This window comes from Enhydra lutris, unplaced genomic scaffold, assembly GCF_002288905.1.
Source record: "Enhydra lutris kenyoni isolate GAN:26980312 unplaced genomic scaffold, ASM228890v2 scaffoldscaffold55, whole genome shotgun sequence".
Lineage (NCBI taxonomy): Eukaryota > Metazoa > Chordata > Mammalia > Carnivora > Mustelidae > Enhydra > Enhydra lutris.
In genome coordinates, this window is record NW_019154139.1 from 8,502,010 (window position 1) to 8,529,970 (window position 27,961).

General features: G+C 41.6%; 1 protein-coding gene across 2 annotated transcripts in view; it reads right to left on the reverse strand.

Annotated features, from left to right (window-relative positions):
* The window catches only part of LOC111157487 (trinucleotide repeat containing 6B), a 185,601-nt gene extending 159,876 nt beyond the window's left edge, over positions 1-25,725 (reverse strand). For both annotated transcript variants that reach the window (XM_022518917.1, XM_022518918.1), the window contains exons 1-2: positions 25,657-25,725; positions 18,254-18,344 (exon numbers count right to left, since the gene is read on the reverse strand). In XM_022518917.1, coding sequence (XP_022374625.1) covers positions 18,254-18,298 — 45 coding nt within the window. In that variant the 5' untranslated portion in view covers positions 18,299-18,344; positions 25,657-25,725. The remainder of the gene's footprint in view (positions 1-18,253; positions 18,345-25,656) is intronic.
* Between the last annotated feature and the right edge of the window lie 2,236 nt (positions 25,726-27,961).

Below are 27,961 nucleotides of genomic sequence, written 5' to 3' on the forward strand. Positions count from 1 at the left end.
GGTCTAAAATGAGTCTCTTGCAGATAGCATATTGATGGGCTTTTTTTTTTTTTTTTCCTTTTTTTACCTAATCTGCTACCCTGTGTCTTTTGTTTGGGGCATTTAGCCCATTTACTTTCAGGGTAACTACTAAAAGATATGAATCTAAATTCATCTAAATTCCCTGTGACTGAAACTGCATATTGTCTCTGTTCCTTTCTGGTCTATGTCACTTTTAGTCTCTCTCTTTGGTTAGGGGATCCCTTTCAATATTTCCTGTAGAACTGTTTGCAAATTCTTTTAGTTTTTGTTTGTCCTGGAAGCTTTTTTATCTCTTTCTATTTTCAGTGACAGCCTAGCTGGATATAATATTCTCAGGTGCATATTTTTCTCGTTTAGTGCTCTGAATATACCATGCCAGTCCTTTCTGGCCTGCCAGGTCTCTGTGGATAGGTCTGCTGCCAATCTAATGTTTTACTGTTGAGGTTACAGACCTCTTGTCCTGAGCTGCTTTCAGGATTTTCTCTTTGTCTCTGAGACTTGTTTAAGTTTTACTTTTAGATGATGGGGTGTTGATCTATTTTTATTGATTTTAAGAGGGTTTCTCTGTGCCTCCTGGATTTTGAGGTTTCCTTCCCCCAATTAGTGAAGTTCTCCAATATAATTTGCTCCAATATACCTTCTTCCTTCTCTTTTTCTTCCTCTGGGATCCCAACTATTCTCAAATATTATTCTAATATTGTTTCATCTTATATTATCACTTATCTCTTGAATTCTCCCCTTGTGATCCAATAGTTATTTACCTCTCTTTTTCTCAGCTTCTTTATTCTCCATCATTTGGTCTTCTATATCACTAATTCTCTCTTCTGCCTCCTTTATCCTAGCCGCCAGAGCCTCCATTTTTTTTTCCTCTAGAAAATGTGTATTTAACTTATTTGTCAAATAATTTACAGAAATAGGGGCCCTTGGGTAGAGCCTCCATTTTTTATTGCACCTCATTAATAGCCTTTTTGATTTTGACTTGGTTAGATTTAAATTCTTTTATTTCTCCAGTAAGGGATTCTCTAGTATCTTCCATACTTTTTTTCCAAGCTCAGCTAGTAACTTTATAATTGTCATTCTGAACTCTAGTTCTGACATCTTACGAATGTCTGTATTGATTAGGTCTCTGGCAGTTGGTACTGCCTCTTGTTCTTTATTTTGAGGTGAGTTTTTCTGTTTTGTCATTTTGTCCAGAGAAGAACAGATGAATGAGAGAAAAAAATGCTAAAAGGGTAACAATGACCCCAGAAAAATATACACTAAACAAATAAGAAGAGACCAAAACTGAGGGGAAAAGAAAGGAAAAAAAAAAAAAAAAGAATATGATCAGGCTGATGAATAGAACAGAGCCACACATTAGATTTTGGGTGTATTTTAGTTTGTTAGAAGAAACTATGTCCCAAAATTTTAAAGAAAGAAAAACTTATATATACACAAAAATAAGGGTAAATATGATAAAGGAATGGAATATGAATGTAAAGATGAAAATTTAAAAATATTTTTAAAAAAGAATTGATAAGAAGTTGGTTGCAAAAAGAAAGAAAATTAACAAAAAAAAAAAAAAAAAAGGAGAGCATGTGATCAGGCAGGAGACTAGAACAAAGCCATACAGTAGATTTAGGGTACATTTTGGTCTGCTAGAAGAAACTGCATCCCAAAATTTGAAAGAAAGAAAAATATATATATACAAAAAATTAAATACAATGAAGGGATAGAATATGACTGTAAAAATGTAAAAATGAAAATTTAAAAAGATTTTGAAAAGGGATTGATAAGATGTTGGTTGAAAAAGGAAAGAAGAAAAATTTTTAAGAAATAGGAAAAGAAAAAATAGAATTCAAACAATTAACTTTGAAAGCCTAAAGAATCATTGGAGAAAAGCCATGGATTTTATGTGCTGCATTCCTCTAGTCCTGGAGTTCTGCAGTTCTCATTCATTGGTAAACTTGGCCTTGGCTGGATGTTCTTGCTGATCTTCTGGGTGAGGGGCCTATCACAATGATTCTCAAATGTCTTTGCCGGAGGCAGAACTGAACCGCCCTTGCGGGGCCAGGCTGTCATCTGCTCGGGTTTGCTCTTGGTAGCTTTCATTCCCTGATCACTTTCTGTACAACTCTGGAGGACAAGAATGAAGATGGAGGCCTCCCAATCTCCGGCCCCAGAAGAATCAAGAGCTTGGGGCCCCCCTCTTCAGTGAGCCCTCAGAGAAAAGCAGCCAATCACTCCTTCTCCCTGGTCTCTGGCAGAACTCTGTGCTCACCCAGCCTGTGACCAAGCATTTCTATCTCTGGCACATAGCCCCATTTGGAGTCTCCAAACCCAGCAGATTCCTGCGGTGTGCTTCCGTGCCACTCCTCCCTGGAGGAGGCAGGGGAATCTCCCTGATCTGCCGCTTGTTGGGTCTGACTTGTAGTGGACTGACTGGGCTTCAGATCATGGTTTATGCAAACCAACTGAGCCCCCTCCTTGGCTCTGATACTTGGGAGGTATCCCTGCTTCCCCGCTCTGATACTTGGGGGCTCTGCCACAGCTCCGGTCTTTCTGTGACCCCGAGGGTCCTGAGACCACACTGTCCCAGCGAGAATTCCACCCCCTGCTTAGCCACCAGAGGAACAACCCTCTGCGAAGCAGACTTCTAAAAGTTTCGATCTTGTGCTTTGCTGCTCTGTAACGTGCCAGGAGCTGGCTGATGGCGTCCACCGCCACCCACCCCACCCTCGCCGCCATGGTCTACCTTCGCCGTGGATTCACTTCTCCGCACATCCTACTTTCCAGAAAGTGGTCGCTTTTCTGTTCATAGAATTGCTGCTATTCTTTTCTTCGATCTCCTGTTGAGTTTGGAGGTGTTCAGAATGGTTGAAAACTATCTAGCTGCATTCCTGGGACCAGACAAAATTTAGATCTCCTAGTCCTCCAACATCTTGCTCCTCCAGCATAAGGTTTTCAAGTTTCATCTTTGTTGTAGCATGTATCAGTACTTCATTCTGTTTTATTTTACTATCCTGTTATATGGATAAACTATTTTGTTTATCTATAGTATCAGCTGATGGACATTTGGATTATTTCCACTTTTTTGCTATTACGAATAATGCTGTTATAAACATCTGTGTACAAATTTCTGTGTGGACACATGCTTTCATTTCCCTCGGGTGAATACCCAGGAGTGGAATTGCCGGGTCATATAACTTTATGTTCAACTTTTTGAAGGACTACCAAACTGTTTCTCAAACCAGCTGCACCATTTTCCATTTCTACTAGCAGTGTCCAAGGGTTCTAATTTTTCCACATCCTCACCCACACTTGTTATTATCAGTCCCTTTGATAGTAGCCATCTTAGCAGGGTTGAAGTAGTATGTCACTTTGGTTTTGGTTTATAGTTCCCTAGTGGGTAATGATGTTGAGCACTTCTTCATGGGCTTCTTGGGCATTTATCTATTTTCTTTGGATAAATGTCTTCCAATTCCTTGCTCATTTTTTAAATTTTTTTTTTCCTATTATAGAGCTTTGAGAGTTTTTAATAGATTCTAGATACAAGTCTTTATTCAGGTAGATGCTTTTCATGGATTTTCTCCCAATCTGTGGCTTATTTTTTCATTCTCATTAGCAGCATCTTTCAAAGGGCAGAAGTTCTTAATTTTGATGTAGAATAATTTGTCAATTTTTATTTATTTTAAAAAGATTTTATTTTTTAAGATTTATTTACTTATTTTATTTTTTTAAAAACACTTTATTTATTTAACAGAGAGAGAGACAGCGAGAGAGGGAACACAAGCAGGGGAGTGGGAGAGGGGGAAGCAGGCTTCCCGCTGAGCAGGGAGCCTGATGTGGGATTCAATCCCAGGACCCCGGGATCATCACCTGAGCCAAAGGCAGACACTTATCCAACTGAGCCACCAAGGTGCCCCTATTTACTTATTTTAGAGAGAGAGAGAGAGAGAGAGCAGGGAGGGGCAGAGGGAGAGAGAGAAACTTCAGCAGACTCCATGGTGAGTGCAGAGCCCGACAGAGGGCTGGATGCCATGATCCTGAAAGCATGAACTGAGTTGATGAAGATTTAGATGCTTAACCAACTATGCAACCCAGGAGCCCCCCAAATATTTTACTTTTAAGTTATCTGTATACCCAACATGGGGCTCAAACCTACAAGAGTCACATAATTTATGACTGAGCCAGTCAGGAGCCCCAGACAACTTATCAATTTTTAAAATTTAATGGTTGTGCTTTTGCTGTGGTATCTAAGAAATCTTTGCCTAATCACAGATTTGTCTCTTACATTTTCTACTGGAAGCATTATAGTTCAAACCTTTACATTTAGATCTAAGATCCATTTTCGGTTAATTTTTATATGTGCTATGAGGTCTAGATCTATGTTCATCTTTTTTGCATATGGATATCCGATTGCTCTAACACCATTTGTTGAAATTTCTCCCCTGAACTGCCTCCACAAAATTGCCTTTTTCAAAGATCATTTGTTCATGTATGTGTGGGTCTATGCCAGAACCTCTCTTCTGTTTCACTGATCTAATTTGTCTGTCTTTTTCTCAATACCACAGGGTCTTGATTATTGCAGCTTTCCCCCCCCTCCATTTATTTCTTTTCTAAATTAACATATAATATATTATTTGTTTCAGGGATACAGGTCTATGATTCATCAGTTTTACACAATTCACAATGCATGATTATTGCAGCTTTATAAAAAGTTCTATAATCAGGTAGTATGAGCTCTCCAACTCTGTTCTACTCAAAAGCTGTTTTTTTTTAAATTAAAAAAAAATTTTTTTTAAAGATTTTATTTATTTGACAGAGAGAGAGAGATCACAAGTAGGCAGAGAGGCAGGCAGAGAAAGAGAGGGGAGGAAGCAGGCTCCCCGCGGAGCAGAGCCCGATGCGGGGCTCGATCCCAGGACTTGGGATCATGACCTGAGCCGAAGGCAGAGGCTTTAACCCACTGAGCCACCCAGGCACCCCTCAAAAGCTGTTTTTTGTTTTTTTTTAAAGATTTATTTATTCACTTGACAGACAGGAATCACAAGGAGGCAGAGAGGCAGGCAGAGAGAGAGGATGAAGCAGGCTCCCCGCTGAGCAGAGAGCCCAATGCGGGGCTCGATCCCAGGACCCTGGGATCATGACCCGAGCCGAAGGCAGAGGCTTTAAACCACTGAGCCACCCAGGCGCCCCTCAAAAGCTGTTTTGATTATCATTATAAGTTGAACAGTGTCCTCCCACCAACCCCAAAAGATGTTGGAGTCCTAACTTCCAATATTTCAGAATGTGACTTTATTTAAAGATGGGGTCTTTACAGAGGTAATCATAAAGTTATCAGAGCAGGCTCCAATCCAATCTGACTGGTGTTTTATAAATAAGGGGAAATTGGGACACAAAGACAGACATGCGTGCAGGAAGAAAGCCACAGGAAGACTGGCTTACGCTGCATTAAGTCAAGAAGCTGGAAACCAGAAGCTAGGAGGGAGGCCTGGAAAAGACCCTTCCCTAGTCCCTTCACATGGAACAAGGTGTCAACACCATGATCTTGGACTTCTGGTCTCCCGAACTGTGAGACAATGTGCTTCTGTTGTTGAAGCCATTCGGTTTGTGGTACTTTGTTAGAGCAGCCCTAGAAAACTAATACAGCTGTTCCAGGTCCTGTGCATTTCCATATGGATTTATAAGTCAGCCTTTTTACTTATACAAAAAAAGGCTGCTAAGATATTTTTTTTAAGATTTTATTTATTTATTTGACAGAGAGAGATCACAAGTAGGTAGAGATGCAGGCAGAGAGAGAGAGAGAGAGGAGGAAGCAGGCTCCCTACTGAGCAGAGAACTGGATGTGGGGCTCGATCCCAGCACCCTGGGATCATGATCTGAGCTGAAGGCAGAGGCTTTAACCCACTGAGCCACCCAGGCGCCTCACTGCTAAGATTTTGATAGGGATTGAACTGACTCTATAGATCAACTTGGGGAGAAGCAACATCTAAACAATATTGAATCTTCTGACCTATAAACAGGTACATCTCCCCATTTATTCAGGTTGAGTTTATTTTCTCTCAGCAATGTTTTGTGGTTTCCAGTGTATATACAATGCTGAATAGAAGGGGGGACAGCAGACATGCTGTTCTTCATCTTAGAAATAAATCATTCAGGGGTGCCTGGGTGGCTCAGTGGGTTAAAGCCTCTGCCTTCAGCTCAGGTCATGATCCCAGGGTGCTGGGATTAAGCCCCATGTCGGGCTCCCTGCTTGGCAGGGAGCCTGCTTCCTCCTCTCTCTGCCTGCCTCTCTGCCTACTTGTGATCTCTGTCAAATTGATAAATAAAATCTTAAAAAAAAAAGGAAATAAATCATTCAGTCTTTCACCGTTAAGTTTAACTGTAGCATTTTCATAAAAGCCCTTTATCAGGTCAAACTGTTCCTTTCTATTCCTAATTTGCTAACAGTTTTTTAAATCAGGAATGGATGTGGCCCTTTGTCAAATGCTTTTTCTGCATCTGTTCAGTTGATCATATGTTTTTCTGTTTTTAATTTGTGAACATGATTACATAGTGATTGATTTCTGAAGGCTCAACCAGCCCTGCATTCCTGGGAAAAATCCCACCTGGCCTTGTATTTTTTTTTTTTTTTTTTTTTTAGATTTTATTTATTTATTTGACAGAGAGAAAGAGATCACAAGTAGGCAGGGAGGCAGGCAGGGAGAGAGGGGGAAGCAGGCTCCCTGCTGAGCAGAGAGTCTGATGCGGGGCTCGATCCCAGGACCCTGAGATCATGACCTGAGCCGAAGGCAGAGGCTCAACCCACTGAGCCACGCAGGCGCCCCCAGCCATGTATTATATGCTCTAAACTTTGTTTAGAATTGTAGCACCCACTTCATGAGAGAGCCTATTCTGTAATTTTCTTTTCTTGGAATATCTTTGGTCTTGATATCAAAGTAATGCTGACCTCACAGAAGGAGTGGGGATGTACCCCCTTCTCTTCAAGTGAGATTAAGCTAATTAACATGTAACATGGGAACCTTACGATAGTATTCTTCCATCTCCCCCCTCCTGGCCTTTAGGCTGCTGTCAGCGTACAATACACACCTATAAACCTACATTGGATTTGTATGACTTTTATTCAAACAATTGGTTCTCCTTTAAAGAGACTTAAGTAATAGGTCTTCTGTCTCTACCCATGTCATTTCCATTTCTTGAGCTCTTCATTTCTTTGCATAGATTCGTATTTCCATCTGGAATCCCCTTCCTTCTCCTTTCCACATTTCCCACAGTAAGGAAGGGTATGCTGACGATGAATTATTTCAGCTTTTGTGTGTCTGAAAGAGACTTTATTTTGCCTTCGTTCCCAAAAGAAATTTCTCTGATTACAAAATTTAAGATCAACAGTTTTTCTTTCAGCACTTTATAGACCACTGTCGTTGTCTTCTTTGCATTGTTTCCAAAGACAAATCCTTATCTTTGTTCCTCTTTTAACATAAGTGTCTTTTGTCCTCTGGTTTTCAGATTTTCTCTATCACTGGTTTTGAGTAATTTGATCATGACATGCTTCAGTGTGGTTTTTCTTCATGTTTCAGGAATATTTAACTTCTTGGATCTCTGGGTTTACAGTTTTTATCAAATTTGGGACCGTTATTTCTTAGATTTTTTTTTTCTGCCCCCTTCCCTCTTCTTCAGAGACTATAATTACATGTATATTAGGTTCCCTTAAGTTGTCTATAGAACGCTGATCATCTTTCCATATTTTGCTTTTTACTCTTTTTTTCTCTGTGTGTTTTGTGCTGGATATTTTCTATTAGTATGACTTTAAATTCTCTAGTGTTTTATTTTGCAATGTCTAATCTGCCACTAATCTCATCCAGTACATTTTTTATCTCAGATTTTACAGTTTCCAACTCAAGAAATCTGATTTGAGTCTTCTTAAAAAGTATCTTTCATTTCTCTATGTGATTTTTTGAATATTAAAATACAGTTATAATAAGTATTTTGATGCTCCTGTCTGCTAATTTTAATCTGTGTCAGTTGTGGGTTGACTTCAATTAACTGATTTTTTTTTCCTTTCACTATGGTGTGTATTTTCCTGGTTTTTAGATGTCTGATAATCTTTGCTTAGATACCAGACATTGTAAATTTTACTTCGTTGAGTACTGAATATTCTGGATTCCTATAAATATTTTTGAGCTTTGTTCTGGGACACCGTTAGACCACTGTGAAATAGTCTGCTCCTTTTGTGTCTTGCTTTTAGGATATTCTAGGCTGGACCAAAGTAGTGTTTAGTTCAGGGCTAATCATTCCCTACCAATGAGGTGAGGACTCTGTTAGTACCACGACTGAGGGCTCTACCTAATGGTCCATGAGTTATGAGGTTTTCTAGGGTGTAGAAAGAGGCAATATTATGGGCATTGTTTCTTTTGAGCCTCTTGGATGGGTCCCCCTACCCTGCCCCAGCCATGAATAGTCTCCTCATATGCATGTGTCTCAAAGTATTCTGCTGATACTCAGAATGAACCCTCACAGATCTCTAGAGTTCTCTCTGTGTGTAACTCTTCCCTCTCCAGTATTCTGGCCAGACCTCGAGGTGTCTTAGTCTCTCCAGAACGTCAGCAAGGCTGCCTCAAGTGAGAGGGTCCACTGGGCTTTGCCTGGTCTCTTCTTCCCTGATCTGTAGCCTGGAAGCTCTCTCAAGCCAGTATGCTGGGGTGGTCAGAGGACTCACCTTATTTGTTTTCCATTTCTCAGTGATCACTGCTCTTCATTACCTAAAGTCCAATGTTTTTTAAACTGTCATTTCAGATATATAGATTATTTTTTGTCTATTTTTAAGTGGCTATTTCCAGTAGGAAGTTGAATTCTGTCCCTGACACTCCATCTTGTCCAGTAGCAGAAGTCTCAATAGCTTTAAAAAATTGTTTTATTAAATAAATTTATTATCTATTATTTATTAAAATCAAAAAAATTATTTTAGGAGCACCTGACTGGCTCAGTTGGTAGAGCACATGATTCTTGATCTTGGGGTTTTAAGTTCAAGCCCCACGGTGGGTGTAGAGATTATTTAAAAATAAAATCTCATACAAAATTGTGGTATTTTAACCATTTTTAAGTATACAGTTTGGGGGTATTAAGTATGTTCACACTGGCGTGCAACCATCACTACCACACATCTCCAGAATGGTTTCCATCTTCCCGAACTATACTTTCCATTCCCCTCTCCCTTCAGCCCCTGGCAACCACCCCAGTACTCTCTGTTTCTATGAATTTGACCACTCCCGGTCAAATTTTTACGAGTGACTTATTTCACTAAGCATTACTGTCTTCAAAGTTCATGCATGTTGATATACCACTTCTTGTTTATCATTAATCTGTCAGTGGACACTGGGTTGGTTCTTTTTCTTGGCCACTGTGAATAAGGTAGCTATGAACATAGGTATGCAAATATCTGATAGAGTCCCTGTTTTCAATTATATCTTCTTCTTTTTTAAGTAAATTTTTAATTTTAATTGCAATATAGTTAACATACAGTGTTATATTAGTTTTAGGTGTACGGTATAGTGATTTAACAATTCTATACATTATCAGTGTTCATCCTTTTTTTTTTTTTTTTAAAGTTTTTATTTTTTTTTTTGACAGACAGAGATCACAAGTAGGTAGAGAGGCAGGCAGAGAGAGAGGAAGGGAAGCAGGCTCCCCGCCGAGCAGAGAGCCCAACGCGGGACTCGATCCCAGGACCTCGAGACCATGACCCGAGCCGAAGGCAGCGGCTTAACCCACTGAGCCACCCAGGCGCCCCATCCTGCTTTTTTTAAAGATTTTATTTATTTGTCAGAGAAAGAGAGAGAGAGAGCAAGCACGCACAAGCAGGGGAAGTGGCAGGCAGAGGGAGAAGGAGGCTCCCCACTGAGCAAGAAGCCTGCTATGGGACTCAATCCCAGAGCCCTGGGGTCATGACCTGACTGAAGACAGAAGTTTAACCAACTAAGCTACCCAGGTATTTCCCTGCTTTCAATTCTTAATGATTTTTTTATTACTAAGTGGAATATCCTTTCCACTTACTGTTCCTATTTCTCTTTGTCCTCTAAGTAACAGTTCTCACAGTAGCCATCTTCCAAAAAACCACCCTTTTGAAAAATCTCCTCTGCCTTATGCTGGACTACATTCTCCATTTCTTTTCTTCTCTCTCATCTAATCTTAGAGCCTTTGAATTACATCTTTGACTTAGAAAGCTTTTCTCTCATATCATTACATGAAAGCTTCCTTTACATCATTTAGGCTAGCTGAAGTGCATCTCCTTAAACAGAACGCAGCTAAAAGAGCTGCATGTCAGGGTTGTCAGTTCAAGCCCCAGAAAGGGCTCCACACTGTGCATGGAGCCTACCTAAAAAAAAAAAAAGAGTCTAATTTTTAAACTTACTACTACTTCATTGAACAAACATAATTTGCTTACTCATTCACCTGTTGATGGACAATTAAGTTATACCTGGTTTGGGGCTATTACAAATAAAGCTACCATGAATGTTCTCATTTATTTTTGTGAACATATACAGTTGTGTACACTGGGTATACACCAAGAAGTGGAATGTCTGGGGGGCACCTGGGTGGCTCAGTGGGTTAAGCCACTGCCTTCAGCTCAGGTCAAGATCTCAGGGTCCTGGGATCAAGCCCCGCATCAGGCTCTCTGCTCAGTTGGGAGCCTGCTTCCCCCTCTCTCTCTGCCTGCCTCTCTGCCTACTTGTGGCGTCTCTCTGTCAAATAAATTAAAAAAAAAAAAAAAAGAAGAAGTGGAATGTCTGGGTTATAAGTTAGGCCTATGTTTAGCTGTTTTTTAAAAGATTTTATTTATTCATTTATTTGAGAGAGAGAGAGAGAGAGCATGGGGGAAGAGGGACAAGTAGACTCCATGCTGAGCACAGAGCCTGAGGCAGGGCTCCCTTCCATGACCTGAGATCATGACCTGAGCCAAAACCAAGAGTCCAATGCTCAACTGACTGAGACACCCGAGCACCCCATATATTCAACTTTAAAGGTTCATTTATTTATTTAAATTTGAGAGAGAGAGGAAGTGCGCAAGCAGGAGGAGGAGCGGGGTGTAGAGAGAGAGAATCTTCAAGCAGACTCCCCACTGAGCATGGAGCCCAATGTGGGGCTCAATCCCAGGACCCCAAGATCATGACCTGAGCCAAAATCAAGAGTTGGACACTCAACCAACTAAGCCACCCAGGGCTCCTGTTTAAATTTATTAGAGACCTGAGAAACAGTTTCTAAAGTAGTTGTATCATTTTATACTCTCTCTAACAATGTGTGAGAGCTCCAGTTGCTGCACGTTCTTGCCATACATGGTATGTTCAGTCTTTCAAACTTTGGTGAGTATGTAATAATAGCACATTAGTTTTGGGTTTTTTTGTTGTTTTTTTTTGGTTAAGATTTATTTATTTCAGGTGGGGGAGGAGCAGAGGGAGAGGAATAGTGAGTCCCAAGAAGACTCCAAGCTGAGGGCAGAGCCCAATGTTGGGATTATCTCATGACCTTGAGATCATGACTTGAGACAAAACCAAGAGCTGGATGCTTAAACCAATGGCGCCACCCCAATATCACGTTAGTTTTTTGTTTTTTTAAATATTTTATTTATTTATTTGACAGACAGAGATCACAAGTAGGCAGAGAGGCAGGCAGAGAGAGAGGAGGAAGCAGGCTTCCTGCCGAGCGGAGAGCCTGATGTGGGGCTCGATCCCACGACCCTGGGATCATGACCTGAGCTGAAGGCAGAGGCTTTAACCCACTGAGCCACCCAAGCGCCCCTATCACGTTAGTTTTAATTTGCATTTCCCTCATAAATAATGTTGAAAACCTATTTTGCAGCCATTTGTGTACCTTATTTTGTGAAATAACTATGTCTTTTATATATATTTTTCAGTTGTTTGATCATTCTTACTGATTTTTAGGAATTCTATATATATATTCTAGATATAAGACCTTTATTAGATAAATGTATTGCAAGTAGCTTTTCCACATTCTTAATGCTGTCAGCATATTAGCAGATGTTTAAATTTTTTAAATGAAATTCAACTGAACTGTTCTTTTTTATGGATCGTGGTTTTTGCAATCTACCTAAGGTCACAGAGACAGCTCTCTTTTTTTCCTGGCCCCCCACCCCCACTGAGACATATCTTACATTGTTTTCCAAAAGCTTTACAGTTTTAGCCCTCACATTTAGGTTCTTGATCCATCTCAAATTAGATTTTCTGTATGGTGTGTGACATAACAATCATGGCTCAAGTATTTCCATATGGTTATCTGGTTGCTCAGGTACCGTTTACTGAAAGATCTTCCTTTCCCTCATTGAATTACATTAGTCTTTTGAAAAACCCTTTTTAAAATTCTAGGTTTAAAAGAAAAATTGTACAACTACAGGATGGGCAAGACCAGTATAACAGCAGCATACTGGATAATGTGGCTGACTTTTCTGACATAGAAGCACTTCCCCCTTAGCAACAGAACCTATCAATTTTAGCTAACGCATATTCCAACATCATTTGAAGTTTATTGTGGTCATATCATTAAATTCTGGTCAAAGAAATATAAAAGCACAGTTGAATGTGCAACCTTCATAAAGCCTTTCAAGGTAAGTGACAAGTTCTCTCTTTTTTGCTAGATGGTATACAAATGTGAAGGTTGGGGCCAGAGAGAAAACAGAATTTTCTCTTTTTATAAATTAGGGAAAATTTTAAGATGTGGAAAAAAATAGAATAAAATAGCAAACACACCCATGTAACCACCACTCAGATTTAACATACTTGCTTTATCATATTTGCTTCAGATTTCTCCCTCTTTTTTAAAGAAATAAAAATACAGATGCAGTGAACAGTTGAGGCCCTCTGTGTAGCCAGCCCTTTTCAAACTCAATCTTTTTCCTCCCTCCCCAGATGCAACCCTACTCTGAAGTTTGTGTATGTCTTACCTTTCAGAGACAACTTTAAAGAATTTACTGGTTCTGCCATCTCTGAGTGCTCCCTCGTTTAGCTGTGATCTGTGCACTATTGGCTTAGGGGTCACCTGGGGCACTTGGAAAATACAGAGATCCCAGGTTCCCAACCCCTGAGGGTCTGTTTCAGTAAGTCCAGGGTGGGCCTGGTCACCTCCATCTTAGTATTACTTTATTATACTTTTTTTCACTTACATTTAAAAAAACATGCTAGGGACACCTGGGTGGCTCAGTTGGTTAAGCGGCTGCCTTCGGCTCAGGTCACCATCCCAGCGTCCTGGGATCGAGTCCCACATCGGGCTCCTTGCTCAGCGGGGAGCCTGCTTCTCCCTCTGCCTCTGCCTACCACTCTGTCTGCCTGTGCTCATGCTCTCTCTCTCTCTCTAACAAATAAATAAAAAAAATAATAATAAATAAATAAATAAAAAATAAAAAAATAAAAAAACATGCTAGGCACAAATCAAAGCCACAATGAGATAGCATTTCATATCCACTAGAATTAAAAAAATAAATAAAATTACAAATTGGTGTGGATATGGACAAATTAGAACCCTCATATACTTCTAGTGGGAATATAAAATGGTACAGCCATTTGGAAAACAGTCTGGCAGTTCTTCAAAAACTAAAACACAAAGTTACCATATGACCTGGCATTTCCACTCCCGGTTATTCACCCGGTTATTCACCCAAGAGAAATGAAGGCATGTGTCTGCACAGAACCATGTAAGGAATGTTCGCAGAAGCATTATTTATATGCACAAAGCACCCACTCTCCTTGTATGCATTCTCCTACACCTTTCTAAGAAGTTTCTCTGACATAAGTAAACAGAATTGATTACTCTGCAGAGAACTTCTTTGGGATGGAGGACTGAACTTAGCATGGACTTTGGAGTCAGACCTGGAATCCAATCCAATTTGTTTGCCAGCTATGGAAACAAATCAGAAAAATACCTATCCTGCATAGTTTCTTTCCCAGTCAGCTCTTAAAATACCAAAAGCCATAAAATCTTGTTATAATTTGCTAAATCAGATTCAGTCTCATATAGAGATATCCTAAACTTAAACAAGCAAAAGACTTGGGATGCCTGGGTAGCTCAGTCGGTTAATCATCTGACTCTTGATTTCAGCTCAGGTCATGATCTCAGGGTGGTGAGATCGAGCCCCACATCAGGCTCCACGATGAGTTTGGAGCCTACTTAAGATTCTTTCTCTCTCTCTCCCCCTTTTTCCCTCCCCTTCACTGCCCCACCACACTCACTCTCTTTCTTCCTAAAGGAAAAAAAAAAGAAAGCAAAAGACTTAGTCTAAATAATTTCATTTAACTCTCTGATGTAAAGCCAATCAACAGATCACTTTATTTTTTGTAGACAAAGACTACGTTTATTCACTTATTACCTCTGATAACAATTAAAAGAACACTATAGCTAAAATGTTTGCCTCCTGATTAAGTGTTTTTCATTTATGGTAATTAATAAAGACACATGGGCACTTAACTTCATAGCTATAATTCTTAAACTCTAGAGCTTATTTCTTTTTATTGTCTTACTATAAAATGGTCAACTATACAAAGAAGTACAGAGAATGAGATAACAAACACTCAACTGCTCAGTTTTATGATAATTTTTACTATGCTTGCCAGATTTCACTTAAAAAATAAACATTCCAAGCCTATAGCTGCATAATCCCTACAACTAGTAAGCTAACACCAACTCGTTTAGAATATCAACCTAAATTATACTCAATGTAAAGTGAGAAACAGCTGTGGAGTTGAAATTTAAAATTCTGATCCATCCTTGGTAAGAAATAAAGTGGAAGATTCTATCAGCATTGACTGGAGACTGTCCCAGGAGGGCTGGCTGTTGCCTCCTGCTTTCATGAGATCTACTTCCCTGTCTGTGGTCCCTGCCACCTGACTCCGAGAACTCAAGAACTAACAGAAATCAGGCCACAGACTAGGCTGGGCCAATTAGATTCTCTTGCTTTAGAGAATGAGCGTCAAGATGCAGATATGCTAGTGTATCCTCTACATTAACACTGGTTGTTTGGAGAACAAATCATAAAATAAAATTTAGCACATCTCACCTCCATGCTTTAGAAATCTCTTGCCTTTTTTTTTTTTTTTAAAGATTTTATTTATTTATTTGACAGACAGAGATCACAAGTAGGTAGAGAGGCGGGCAGAGAGAAAGGGAAGCAGACTCCCCATTGAGCAGAGAGCCCAATGCGGGGTTGGATCCCAGGACCCTGGGATCATGACCTGAGCAGAAGGCGGAGGCTTTAACCCACTGAGCCACCCAAGCACCTCTCTTGCCTGTTCTTAACGCTCCTTAGCCCAAGATAATCTTAGATAATGGTCTCCATCATTCCCTCCTCTTCAGCTAGCACCAACACTCTAATCACTATTAAAGATGACCTCAAATTTTCTCCTTGTCTTCCTGCTGAGAGGTGGAATCTGTTTCTCCTCCTCTTGAATCTGGGGTAGCCCTGGGACTGGCTTTAATTCACCAGAAGGTGGGGAAAGGAAAGCAGTTTGACTTCTAAGGCTGCAGCTTCTGCATGCTTGCAGTACTCCTTCTTGGATCCCTGTCGCCATGCTGTGAGAAACCCAAGCCATGTACAGAGGTCACATGGAGGAGATCCTTGAGGCTCGGGTCGACAGCCTCAAGCTGAACTGCCAGCTGCCAGCCCGTGAAGGAGCCATTTTGTATGTTTCTGGCCAGTTGGGGCTCCAGATGACTGCAGCCCCTGCCAATACCACTTTGGAGCAGAACTGCCCTATAGATCTCAGGGAATCACAGATCATGAGAGATAATCAAAAGCTGTGGTCGTGATTATATATACATATATATATATATTCCTCTATTATTAATATCTTATCTCAGTACCTTTGTCACAATTAATGAACCAATACTGATGCATTATTATTACCTAAAATCCATACTTTACTCAGATTTTCTTAGTTCTTACCTAACATTCCTATTCTATTCCAGGATCTCATCTAGGACATTGTATTACATTTAGTCATGATGTCACCTCAGGCTCCTTTTGGCTGTGACAGTTTCTCAACATATCTTGTTTTCCCTTGACAGTTTTGAGGGTAGTCTTGGTCGGATATTTTGCAGGACATCCCTCTATCAGGATCTGTCTGATGTTTTTCTCATGATCACAGGGGGAAAATGGGCTTTGGGAAAGAAGACCACCAAAGTAAGGTGCCACTTCAGTCCATCACATCAAGGGTACATACTGTAAACATGACTCATCCCATTGATGTAGACCTTGATCATCTGGTTGAGAGGCTGTCTGTCAGGTTTCCCCACTATGTGAAGCCACATTTAAGGAAGGGGGAGTTAGGTTCCCATTCTTGAGGGTGAAGTATCTACATAAATTATTTGGAATTCTTCTGGCCAAGAGATTGTGACAGTAGTTTTAAACCACTAATTTGTGGTGTGCTTTAATACGTAGCAAGATATCTGAAATCCACTCAAATCCATCTCCTGTTAGACTTGACCATTTACATATGCGACACTTGCTTCATTCTGCTTACAATGCCCTTCCCACCTCCACTCACCCACTCACCAACCAACCAACCAATAAAAATGAACAAAAACTCCTTATCTTTCCAACAAAACTTTAGTGTTACCTCCTCTGTCATGAAGCTTCCAATGAGAAGGAACTCTTTGCTTTGACCTAGCTCCTAATACCAAACAGTTAATACCACTATCATTGCCCTTATGGTTTGGTTACCTCCCTCGACTAGACTACAAGTTCCCACCATGCAGAGACCCCGCCTTATGTAACTTTGCACGCCATACTTGGGACCATCAGCATATACTAGGTGCCCCATAAGTGTTCGTGAATTAAGTAACTGACTGACTATGAAGGTGTATTTTTTTTATAATACCACAATTTAAAAGAATAAAAAAGACAGCATAAATAAACAGCTATAGTCCGGGATGTGTCAGTAAGTCCCACAGTTCCATGTGCAACAGCTAGACCAGGCGCTAAGAAAATGGATCGCTGCATTCAGGGAGTCAAAGCCACATATAACAGACAAAACAGTATCTGTTTTCAGATCAGTGTGACGACACAAGCACATAAATACTAAATAAATTAGATCACACGAGTCTCTTTCTAAGGGAAATGAAGGCCAATGAAGTCCATATTCTCGCCTTTGGATTTCCTGCTATGTCATCAGAAACTTTTTACAGAACATAATTTTCATATTTAACTTCTAAAGTGTGGAACAATGAGACAGATTCATGGGTAACTCTGTTAGTTCTATTCAATTTTCTCTTTTATGTCCACAGCAGGGAAATTAAATAAGCCCTGAAGTGGTCCTTGGGAAAAACGTAAGGAACAGTCACTGTGTCTCCAAAAGATTCAAGGTCTTCTGAAGTTTTACATTAATGCTAATTCTGTCAACTTGTCTTCCTTCAGTATTTACAATCGCGGCTTTCACTAAAACAGCAGAATGCTCTGCAAGAAAGTGATTAGGTCATACAAAACTGCATTCTAGTGACCAGGGGGGAAAACCCTCCCACAGGGAGGACCAGGAGCACTGGCAGCAGCAAAAAGACGCCCCTCAGGAAGGTCTAGGGCAGCAGCCTGGGCACTGTGCAGGACACACTGTGAGATATCCTTGGAGTGCCCAGTAAGGACGAGGGACAACTTTGAAAGGAGACATCGAGGTGACACTGAGGGTCCCATCTGACCAGGCAGAGAAAGATCCCAGGGAGAGTCAGGACATGGAGCCAGATATAGAGATTACACATAAGCACACAGATAACAATTTACATACCGGGTTTGACAATGGTTAACATTCATTCACGCCTGAGCCTGAAAACCCAAACCTAACAAATTACCATTTAAAAGTTTATAATAAAAAATGTCTGAAAATTATTATAATGTCTCTGTGCAGCAGGAATAAGCAACAGGCTTTTTACTATTTACCTTACACACTTCTGACTCATTTTAATTTCTTAAAATAAGAATATAGACCTTGCACAATAAAATATTAAAAGATAAAGGGCTACCATTGCACAAATGAAGCATACAGTTCTCTAGGAGTTCAGTAAAATTTGTTTTAAATTGGTCATGGAACATAACAAAAATGGCTATCAAAAAGAAAAAAAAAATCTTCTCAACCTTAGGTTAGGTTTTAATTTAAATCAAGCTAGTTTCTAAATTCACCTAAAACAAAACACCCACTCTACTCATCCACTGCCTGTTTGTAATTTCTACCCAAAGTGTCTGCATCTTTAGTAGTTCACTGACCTTGGAACTGCTTTCTTCCGACACTTCTCCCTCATTGGTTTGCATGGGAACAGACTCTGTGCAAAACTCTGCAGAAACACACAAATACTGCCTAAAAGAGGGGAAAAGAGAGAAAAAAAGGAATTTAGTACACACATCTTTGGTAAGAAGGGAAGGAGAGAGGTAAGGCAATTTCCCCCCACCTTAGGGGAGGATAGTTAGGAAAGGTTGACGACATTGGGATATTAAAGAGTTCTAGATTTCTTTCTTCTTTTTTCTTGATTTTTGGCAGAGGTGCAGTGAAAATCTTAAGTAATTCCTGCAGTACAATCGGTGACCTGAAAGGATGCCCACCTCTGTAAAGCAGTGGGCCAGTTGTTAGGCTGTAGCCAGTCATACTGCCTGTATATTACAATAAGCTACTGGAACTGGCTGGGTTTCCTGGGTTTATAATTTATGTTCAATATTTGTGGGATATTTTATAACTGAAATTACAGTACATGCTAATGGTAGATTCTACTTTTTTTTTTTTTTAAAGATTTTATTTATCTGACAGACAGAAATCACAAGTAGGCAGAGAGGCAGGCAGAGAGAGAGGAGGAAGCAGGCTCCCTGCTGAGCAGAGAGCCCGATGTGGGGCTCGATCCCAGGACCCCAAGACCATGACCCGAGCCGAAGGCAGAGGCTTAACCCACTGAGCCACCCAGGCGCCCCTGGTAGATTCTACTTTTTAAAGAGGATTTGCTTAATAAGCTAAATATCAGTTAATTTATTTTTACATGAGAACAGGCTGTCCTAGGGCAAAACAATAAAAAGTAGTAATGTTTCCTCTAAGAACAAAATGAGTCAAGTTAGTTAAAATTTTATGAATTAAAATGTACCAAAAGGAAACTAAGAAAAGTGTATGTAACATTCAAAATTTCATTCAATATGGAATTCCAGAGGAATAATTACTCAAACTGACACAAAACAAATCTCCATTACATTACAGGTAACCAATGTTTAAAAACCCTTCTAATACTTAAAAGGTTCATACCTACAAAATATAAAAGATAGGATGTGCGTGTGCAGAGAATTTCTTTATAAATGCAGCAGCCTAGAGGTCTAGTGTGTGAATGTCTCCTCATCTGTTGGGCGGGAAAGGAGAACCGAGTATCTACCGTGCTCACCTAACGAGGCTTCTTGGGAACCAGTGCGTATTTATGTGCCATGAAATGTCAAACTGGTACAGTGGGAGCTCTGTTAATCGTACACTCGCTCCAGATGAATTAACACTGCCCGTTCCCTGTGTGAAACAGATGCTCACAGCAAGGGAAACAGGCTTTCTCTTGCTGGTTTTGCCCCTCATCTGTTTATGAGAGTTGTGCAAAAATAAACTTGCTCTTTCTATGAACATTAAATTGACAGCACCGGAAAAAGTCTGTAAGTTACCTAGAAGGATGTTACATGCAAACTGCTTCACTGACGTCCTTAAGTTTCATTCCGCTTTACAGATGTAGAGACCATATTTCTTAAATGATGAATTATATGGACAGTGGACAAAGAAAGATCCCCCAATGATTTCTGTGCCCGTTCCATTTGAATGTGCTGGGAAAGAACCCTCCTTCCCCCCTCCCGAGGCTTCCCTCCTGGCTCCTGTCCACGCGCACAAGTTCCACCGCGGAGGATCCTTTCTGAATGGTGAGATCAGAAGGAGAAACAGGGCACGAGAGCTCAGCCCTTGTCTCTTCCTTTTGGAATCCAGCTGTCCCCAGGGAGCACGCACTTTCCTCTGCTCGAAATGCAGGCCCCTCACAATTATCTGGGACGAGGTAAGCCTGTTGAATATTGAGTTCAGTGCTAGGAAGTTCACTTGCCTACAGATGTAAGCCACATTCTCCAATATAGCTTTATTAGTAACAGAGATGATATTTTGGTCTTTCAAATGCCCTCCTCTTTTATCTTATTTCTCACTTGGTATAGAACTCAGCCAAGGGAAAAGGACTGCTATTTACTGGGTCTCTCAAAGATCCTAATATCTGGTACATGAGACCGAAGTTTTGATAAATACACATGAAGGGAAATTTGGGGAGTGAATGCATGTGGAATTTCTTTCTTTTTTTTTTTTTTAAGATTTTTTACTTACTTATTTGACAGATAGCACAAGGAGAGCCACTGGAGTTTTTGCTGTCATACACCAGTTTTACACTATTGAGGCCGAATTAGAAGTTTATAAACCACAGACCACATTGTATTTTGACATTAGTGATGACTGTAGTTATGGTAACTCTGTCTTCAGGTAAGTAGCTATTTCTATAGAGACAAGACTGAATATGCCAGGCCCACAAGCCTTGGCAAAGGCTTGGGGGCTTTGCTGGCCACAGCAAGGAAAGAAGCCACAGTCTGGTGGTGGCAGTACTGAGGCTCATCAACATGTCAGCTGTGCAAGTGGCCTCAGCATACATCGGCCACTCTGGCCCAGCTAGCAAATGCCAGCCGTGCTGGCCTCAGCAAAGGGAACAGGGCATTAGCAGGCTTGGTTGGCTTCAAAGTACAGAAGGCTGCTGCCTGACCTTGAATTACGCAGGCACAGCTTTTCCTAAGCAGGCATGGCTGAGGCAAAGATTAGACTGTAGGGAAAAGAGACTTTTTTCATACAGGCTCTTTATTTTTTATTTATTTATTTTTAAAGATTTTATTAATTTATTTGTCAGAGAGAGAGAGGGAGAGAGAGCAAGCACAGGCAGACAGAATGGAAGGCAGAGGCAGAGGGAGAAGCAGGCTCCCTGATGAGCAAGGAGCCCGATGTGGGACTCGATCCCAGGACGCTGGGATCATGACCTGAGCCGAAGGCAGCTGCTTAACCAACTGAGCCACCCAGGCATCCCAAGGCTCTTTAGATATTAATGAGTGGAACAATTATTTGCTGCACATAAGCTGCAAGGCAGTTGAACGTCAAACGGCACATGTGCTACAAAACCGGTGAAGTTCTACGTTTAAATTGTTCGTGCTCGGCTTACACAGGCAGTCCGAAGGCGAAACGGAAATTGAAGAGTTGTCTCACTATACTCATAGAAGGCAGGGAGCCAGGGAACTTACGGAGGAAGGGAAGGAACTTGGTAACTGGGGCCACCACTACTATAAATCCCTAAATATTGCAAAAAAGAAGGTGATACTTCAAGAATTTTTTTTTTTTTTTTTTTTTTTTTTTACAGAGAGAGAGAGAACACAAGTAGGCAGAGAGGCAGGTGGGGAGAGAGAGAGAGGGAAGCAGGCTCCCTTCTGAGCAGAGAGCCTGATGTGGGGCTCGATCCCAGGACCCTGAGATCATGACCTGAGCTGAAGGCAGAGGCTTAACCCACTGAGCCACCCAGGTGCCCCAAGGATTAATTTTTAAAGCAGAAGACTGTACACTGGCTGTTTTTTTGAGATATGGTAAAGGTCCAGTTCCAAATTTAACCTCCTGCTGGAAGATTTTTCCAAATTGGGTGGAAGTGTCCAAGTTGTGGATTCTGCACACTGGCATGGGGTAACTGGATACCCTGGAGAGCCCCCAAACCAAGAGGACCTCACCCATCCTCCCTCCCTCAGACACCAAGGTGGCAAGACTGAGTACAGCGTTCTGAGAACATACTTTTATCAGGAATTACTGCTCATGGGCAGGAGGCAGGCTTACTTTCTGAATCTGGCGGCTACGGGGAGAGCGCTCAAACAATTTTGTTTAGTCTTGGAGTTTGTATAATTTATATGCTGTGCTGATCCATTTTAGGATCTCCTGGGGGGCAAAATCTATTTTGTCTATCAATTTTGCCCAAGAAAATACCCAAGAGAAGAGTGGTAGTGGGGGTCTGTCCTCTTGAAAGTGGGAGCAGGACTGTCCTGAGATGTCCCCCCGCCTCCCAGAGGGGAGGGACACAGCCGACGTGACCTGGATTACTACTTAAGACCCATGTGCTAGGAGATAAGAGCCATTGTGTGTTAGGGGAGGAAAACTTGCCCACTCTTGACATTTCCTTCCACGTGAGGCCACATCTCTTTACTACTATTGGCCTTATACTCCTGACACATACTGTCAGGGTGAAGTGCCTTGTTTGGTCAGTGAGTCTGGAAGGAGAAACTGGGCCTGCATAGTCCAGCACCCCCCCAGGCCCTTCCTGTGGCAGCACCTATTCTGCTCTGCTCCTTCCTTTTCCTAGGAGGCAGAGGTCTGTCCATGACTAGTCCTGCTGGGTGAGGAAGCCTGTTGAGTTTCAGAGCTGAGTATCAGAAAGCTGACTTGCTGTTAGACACAAGCTGATTCTACGTCAACTTGAATAGTAATAAAAGTGAAAATCTGTTCTCCACCTGCCTTACTCCTTTATCTTATGTCTGTGGTTCAGAACTCGCTCAGGGGAGAGAACGTTTTTTATCAGGTCCTCTTCAATTCCAGGTTATATATGGAATGTCTTCTCTTCAGAATTAAGTTTTCTGTATCCGTCTTATCTTCCCAATTATCCCATTACCATTGGATACAAGTAGCAGACTTTTACTTTATAAACTTTTCAACTGTTTTTAGCTACTCCCCAAACACACACTATCTCCCACTTCACTCAGGCAAACCTTCTCTCCAATCTCTCGACACAACTTACTAATTTAATTTCTTTTTAAAAAAAATTTTAATTTAGGGGCGCCTGGGTAGCTCAGTGGGTTAAGCCTCTCTGCCTTTGGCTCTGGTCATGATCTCAGGGTTCTGGGATCGAGCCCCGCATGGGCTCTCTGCTCAGCAGGGAGCCTGCTTCCCCCTCCCCACCTGCCTCTTTGCCTAGTTGTGATCTCTGTCTGTCAAATAAATAAATAAAATCTTTAAAAAATTTTTTTAATTTAAATTCAATTTAATTCACATATATTGTATTATTAGTTTCATATTTAATTTCTATCTATGCAGTCCATGCCCCATTTGAAAGCCCTTCCCCTCACCACCAATCCACATCTCTCTCCTTCCAATATCCAGTAAATCTTTATTTCTAAAAATCTTTCCTGATTAATACCATATAGTCTACCTACTTACTATACATCATATCATACCTATTTTCCGATTTGTCCTTTCTTTATAATTTGCCCTCATTTTTCTTGTGTGTGGTTTTGGAGCTAATCTTACTTTTTTTTTTTAAGATTTTATTTATTTATTTGACAGACAGAGATCACAAGTAGGCTGAGAGGTGAGGGTGGGGGGAAGCAGGCTCCCTGCTGAGCAGAGAACCCACTGCGGGGCTCGATCCCAGGATTATGACCCGAGATGAAGGCAGAGGCTTTAACCCACTGAACCACCCAGGCGCCCCTATCCTTACTTTTTCTAAAGGAGTTTCTTGAAAAAAGCTTGATGACATTCCTGTGAAACCACAGCTTATAGTTTTGTCTACATTGTGAATTTTACTGCCCTTCTGACAAAATGGAAGGAGAATGAAGTAGGCCATGCAAAAGTATGAGGTTGAGCTCGGGGTTCCACCTGGGAAGTGACAAAGGGACCAGTGTACTGGTGCTAAGAGAGTGATGAAAAAGTCAAGGCAAAGCCCACTTCTGTGAACATTCACTGGAGGGCCGAGTAAGTGGCAGTGAAGCTGTCAAAGATGACGTGACAACACGAGCATCTCATTTCTGCTCTGGCACATGATGTCATCTCAGAGCTGTCACCAGCTTGCCATATGTGGTAAGGGACTAGCAGTCTTGACCTGGCAGTGCTTTAGCACACACGGAATGGGACTTAACAAATGTTAACGACAAACATGAGTAAAATCGTACATCACACCGCATCCAGGCTAGGTCTCCTCTCCAAGGTGGCAAATGTATTCCCATCTTGCAAGTTCTCCAGGATCTAGCCCTCACTTGTCTCTTCCGTGTCATCGGCCAGACCTCTTTTTCCCTTTGCTCCAGTCATAATGAACCGCTTACAAGTTTCACAAATATGCCAGATTATTTCCGGATTCTGTTTTTGTTCCTACTACTCCTTCTGCCTTTCCCTCCCCTGGTACCGCCGGAGAACACCCTCCTCTCATCATTCAAGACTCAACTTTTCGAAAGTATTTCCTGATCCATCTCTGCGCAAAACTGGCGAGTCCTTCCTCTGTGTCCCCCGAGGATCTTACTGGAATTCTATTATATGACCTGTAACGCTCTACTGACTTCACTTGCTTACACAGATGCCTCCCTTATGACACCGTTAACTCTTTGCCACCGGACACTAGATCTCGTTAATGTCTGTATTCATAGTTTACTTAAAACTGTATTCCTAGAATGTAATAGTCAATAAATTTCTATATAGGAGTTAATCAACTAAAGTCCTTTTTATTTAAACTGCAATTTGAAATTGTATCAGTTCAATAGCTATTTCCTGGGTCCCTACCACACACCCAATGGTGCTCAGCCAGAGAGCTCCAGGAGAACGAGCTTTGGCTTTGAAGGAGCAGAGTCATTCATAATTCTTTGTCAGTTATTAGCTGTGTAATCCTGGGCACTTACTGCTCTAATCTTCATTATTTTCATCCATAAAACTGGTCAGGAGGAGGTGTTACAAGGATTAAATGAAGTAACCTATGCACAGCGCTCGGCAAGGTGTCTGGGAGCAGCCAACAGGCACTAAAGAAACAGTTAGTTCCTTTCCAAGAAGTCTCAAAGGGTTTACAGACTAGCAAAGGAGACAGAGACAAATAAATATCTAATATAAAATACTGAATACTGTATCATGGTCACAGTAATGGGTGTACCTAGAATACAGATGAGAAAGAAATTCTGCCAAGGTGGCCTAGAAGAGGGGACAACAGAAAAGATATGAGAAAGAGCAGTGGATAGCTGCATTCTTCTCCCCTCTTCCAAACTCCAAGCAAAGAGAAAAGCGTCCACCAAGGCACAAAGCCGAGAAAAAGAACTATGTATTTGGGAAATAGAAAATGGCCCAGTAGGGCTTACAGCAGATAGGGGGCACTAGAAAAGCAGCCAGAAGCAATGATGGGAATTAGGTTCTCAAGCAGTTTGTAGGATGGCAGCTGTAGCAACTGAAAGCCACGAGAGCTGTTGGAGCAAAGGAGTGACATGAGTAAATACCTCATTCTGAGAGCTGGTCCTGGCAGTAATGTGGACGACAGACTGGAGTGAGGACAGACTAGAGGCAGTGAAGCTAGGAATACACTCACGGAAAACTGTGCAATTGCTAAATCCTAATAACAAATTCTAGCTTTATAAAAGGATGAGGCACCACATGTCACTATCAATCATTTGGATTGATGTGCTTTTTAAAGGGACCTACTGAAGGAGAAACGCAGAGAGCCGATGTGATGGCCACTTTCCATTTCCTCATGGAACGACTTGGGAAAGGAGCAATAGCGTCAACATGTACTTTCCTTCTTTTTAAGATAAAGACTCTCCCATTTCACTGCCAATACATCGTGGATTGAAATTTCTTAAAAACTTACCTTTGACAGTATCCTGGGGCAACACGAACCCGTGAAGATGAGGCTAGACTACATTCAGTGCAAAAAACCCAAACCCTGAAAAGAGAGAAAAACCACAATGAGCTGTGCGCTCACGGAGAGATACCATGGGGGGCGGCGGGGCTCAGCTCCGAGTCGGGCAGAATCGCACTAATTCGGGCCCTTCCATCCACCAGCTATCAACTGCTGGGCCAATGCCCTAAGCTCTCAAGCCTCAGCTTCCTCATTCAACACTGAGAACGGCAACAGCACCTTCCTCACGGCATTCGTTGGAAGTTTAAATGGAATATGTGTAAAACGGTACAGGGCAGGGCACCCACCACATGCTCAATAAAGAATGTGAGCGGAGGGGCGTCTGGAGGGCTCAGGTGGTATAACATTGACTTGGTTTAAGCTCAGCTCAGCTCATGATTTCAGGGTTGTGAGGTTCCACGATCAGTGTTGAGCTGGCTTGAGATTCCCTCTCCCTCCCAACGCTTGCACGCTCTCTCTAGATGAATGAATGAATGAATGAATGAAGAAAGAAAGAAAATCTCTAAAAAAAAAAAACCAGAAATACCATCTGAAGGAACACTAAAACCTGTATTAAACCTTTATTATTGATTTTGCCTTACATGTTCTACCAGAAAAATGCCAAGTTCCCTTTTCAACTTCTCCATTAGACGCGAGGATGTCTCATAATCACTTCGGATTCATCGCATCCCAAACGGTCCTCTTCACTCCCTGCTAAACCTCATTCTCCGGTCCCCACTGTCTTATCAAGGGCACCACCCTCTGTCCTCGTGCTTGGGTCAGCACCTCAGGTCCGTCCTGGATTTCTCACCCTATCCCAGGCCCCTCACAGCCTCATCAGCAATCCTGTCATTTCGGATTCACAGTGTGTGAATTCTCCACTTCCGCTGCCATTATCATTCCTCGCTAGCGGAGGCCGCTTGGCTAGTCTCCTGCCCCTACTCTTGCTCCTCCCCCGTCCGCTCCCAAATAATGGCTGGAATGACCTCTTCAAAATCAAGCTGGATCACAGCAAGCTGCTAATGGATGCAGTGAAAACTGTATTTATGTCCTGACAGAATGTCTCTTTGTATGTATGAAATACATCCGTACACATCTGGACACACAGATGTGCAAATATGTATGAAATGAAAGCCACAACATATTCGACAGTTAGAGGTCCCGAGCCAGTCCCCTCATTTTGCAATGGCAGAAACAAATGCCAGAAGGAGATCTGCTCAAGGCTGGACCTCTGTGTGTGTGCAAAAGTGGTCAAAAGAATGCCGGACAAGCCCTAGGAAACTCATCTGTGATTAGCGTCCACACTGCTGTCAGAAAGCCTGTCAAGCTGGGCCCTTGGTTTCACAATCAGCTTAAATGTTTCTGTCCAAGAGGGGCGCCTGGGTGGCTCAGTGGGTTAAGCCTCTGCCTTCAGCTCAGGTCATGATCTTAGGGTCCTGGGATTGAGCCCCACATCAGGATCTCTGCTCAGCAGGGAGCCTGCTTCCCCCCCCCCCCTCTCCCTGCCTCTCTGCCTACTTTTGATCTCTGTCGAATAAATAAATAAAATCTTAAAAAAAAAAAATGTTTCTGTCCAAGAAAACGTATTCCGTCCCCACGGCTGCAGACTATGAGTTCCAGCTTTAGCTCCACATCACGTCTTAGTATTTGAGATGGTGCTTCAGGGAATCTTGAAAGCATCTTGCTGCCCTCTTATCTATCAGCACCTCTCTCTTCGTTTATTTTTTTAGCAGTGTTTGAATAAATAAATCTCGGATGGAATTGCACTATGATGAGTATTAGTGATATTTTAATCATTATCCCTACTCTCCGACGATACATACCGTCCCAGCCATCTTCCTTTCTAAAAAGCAAATGTGACCTGTGAGTAAATTGCTGCAGAGATTCAGTCACTAATTTCCCATCACCTTCAAGGTAAAATTCAAGATCTCTCCAGCCCTATCATCACTTATTATCCTCCTCATAGGGACTGCGCATGGTTTCCTTGCTTAAAATACACGCACTGAGGGCCCTTTGCTTAATTCCCATCTACTCCTCTTGTAAGATCTGCCTCCGGAATTATCTCCTGAAAGTTTTCTGTACCATCCCTGGCTACACTAAGTGTCCCTCCTCTGAGATATACCATACAATATGGGTAGTGTCTGAGGGTCTGCTTTCTACACTCAACGGGGGCTTCTTGACAACAAGGGCTCTCTGTGTCTTACCCATCTTAGAATTTGGTATCCAGCAGGATAAACAAGCTGAACTTAATCCCGACAGGCTCCCGATAACTCAG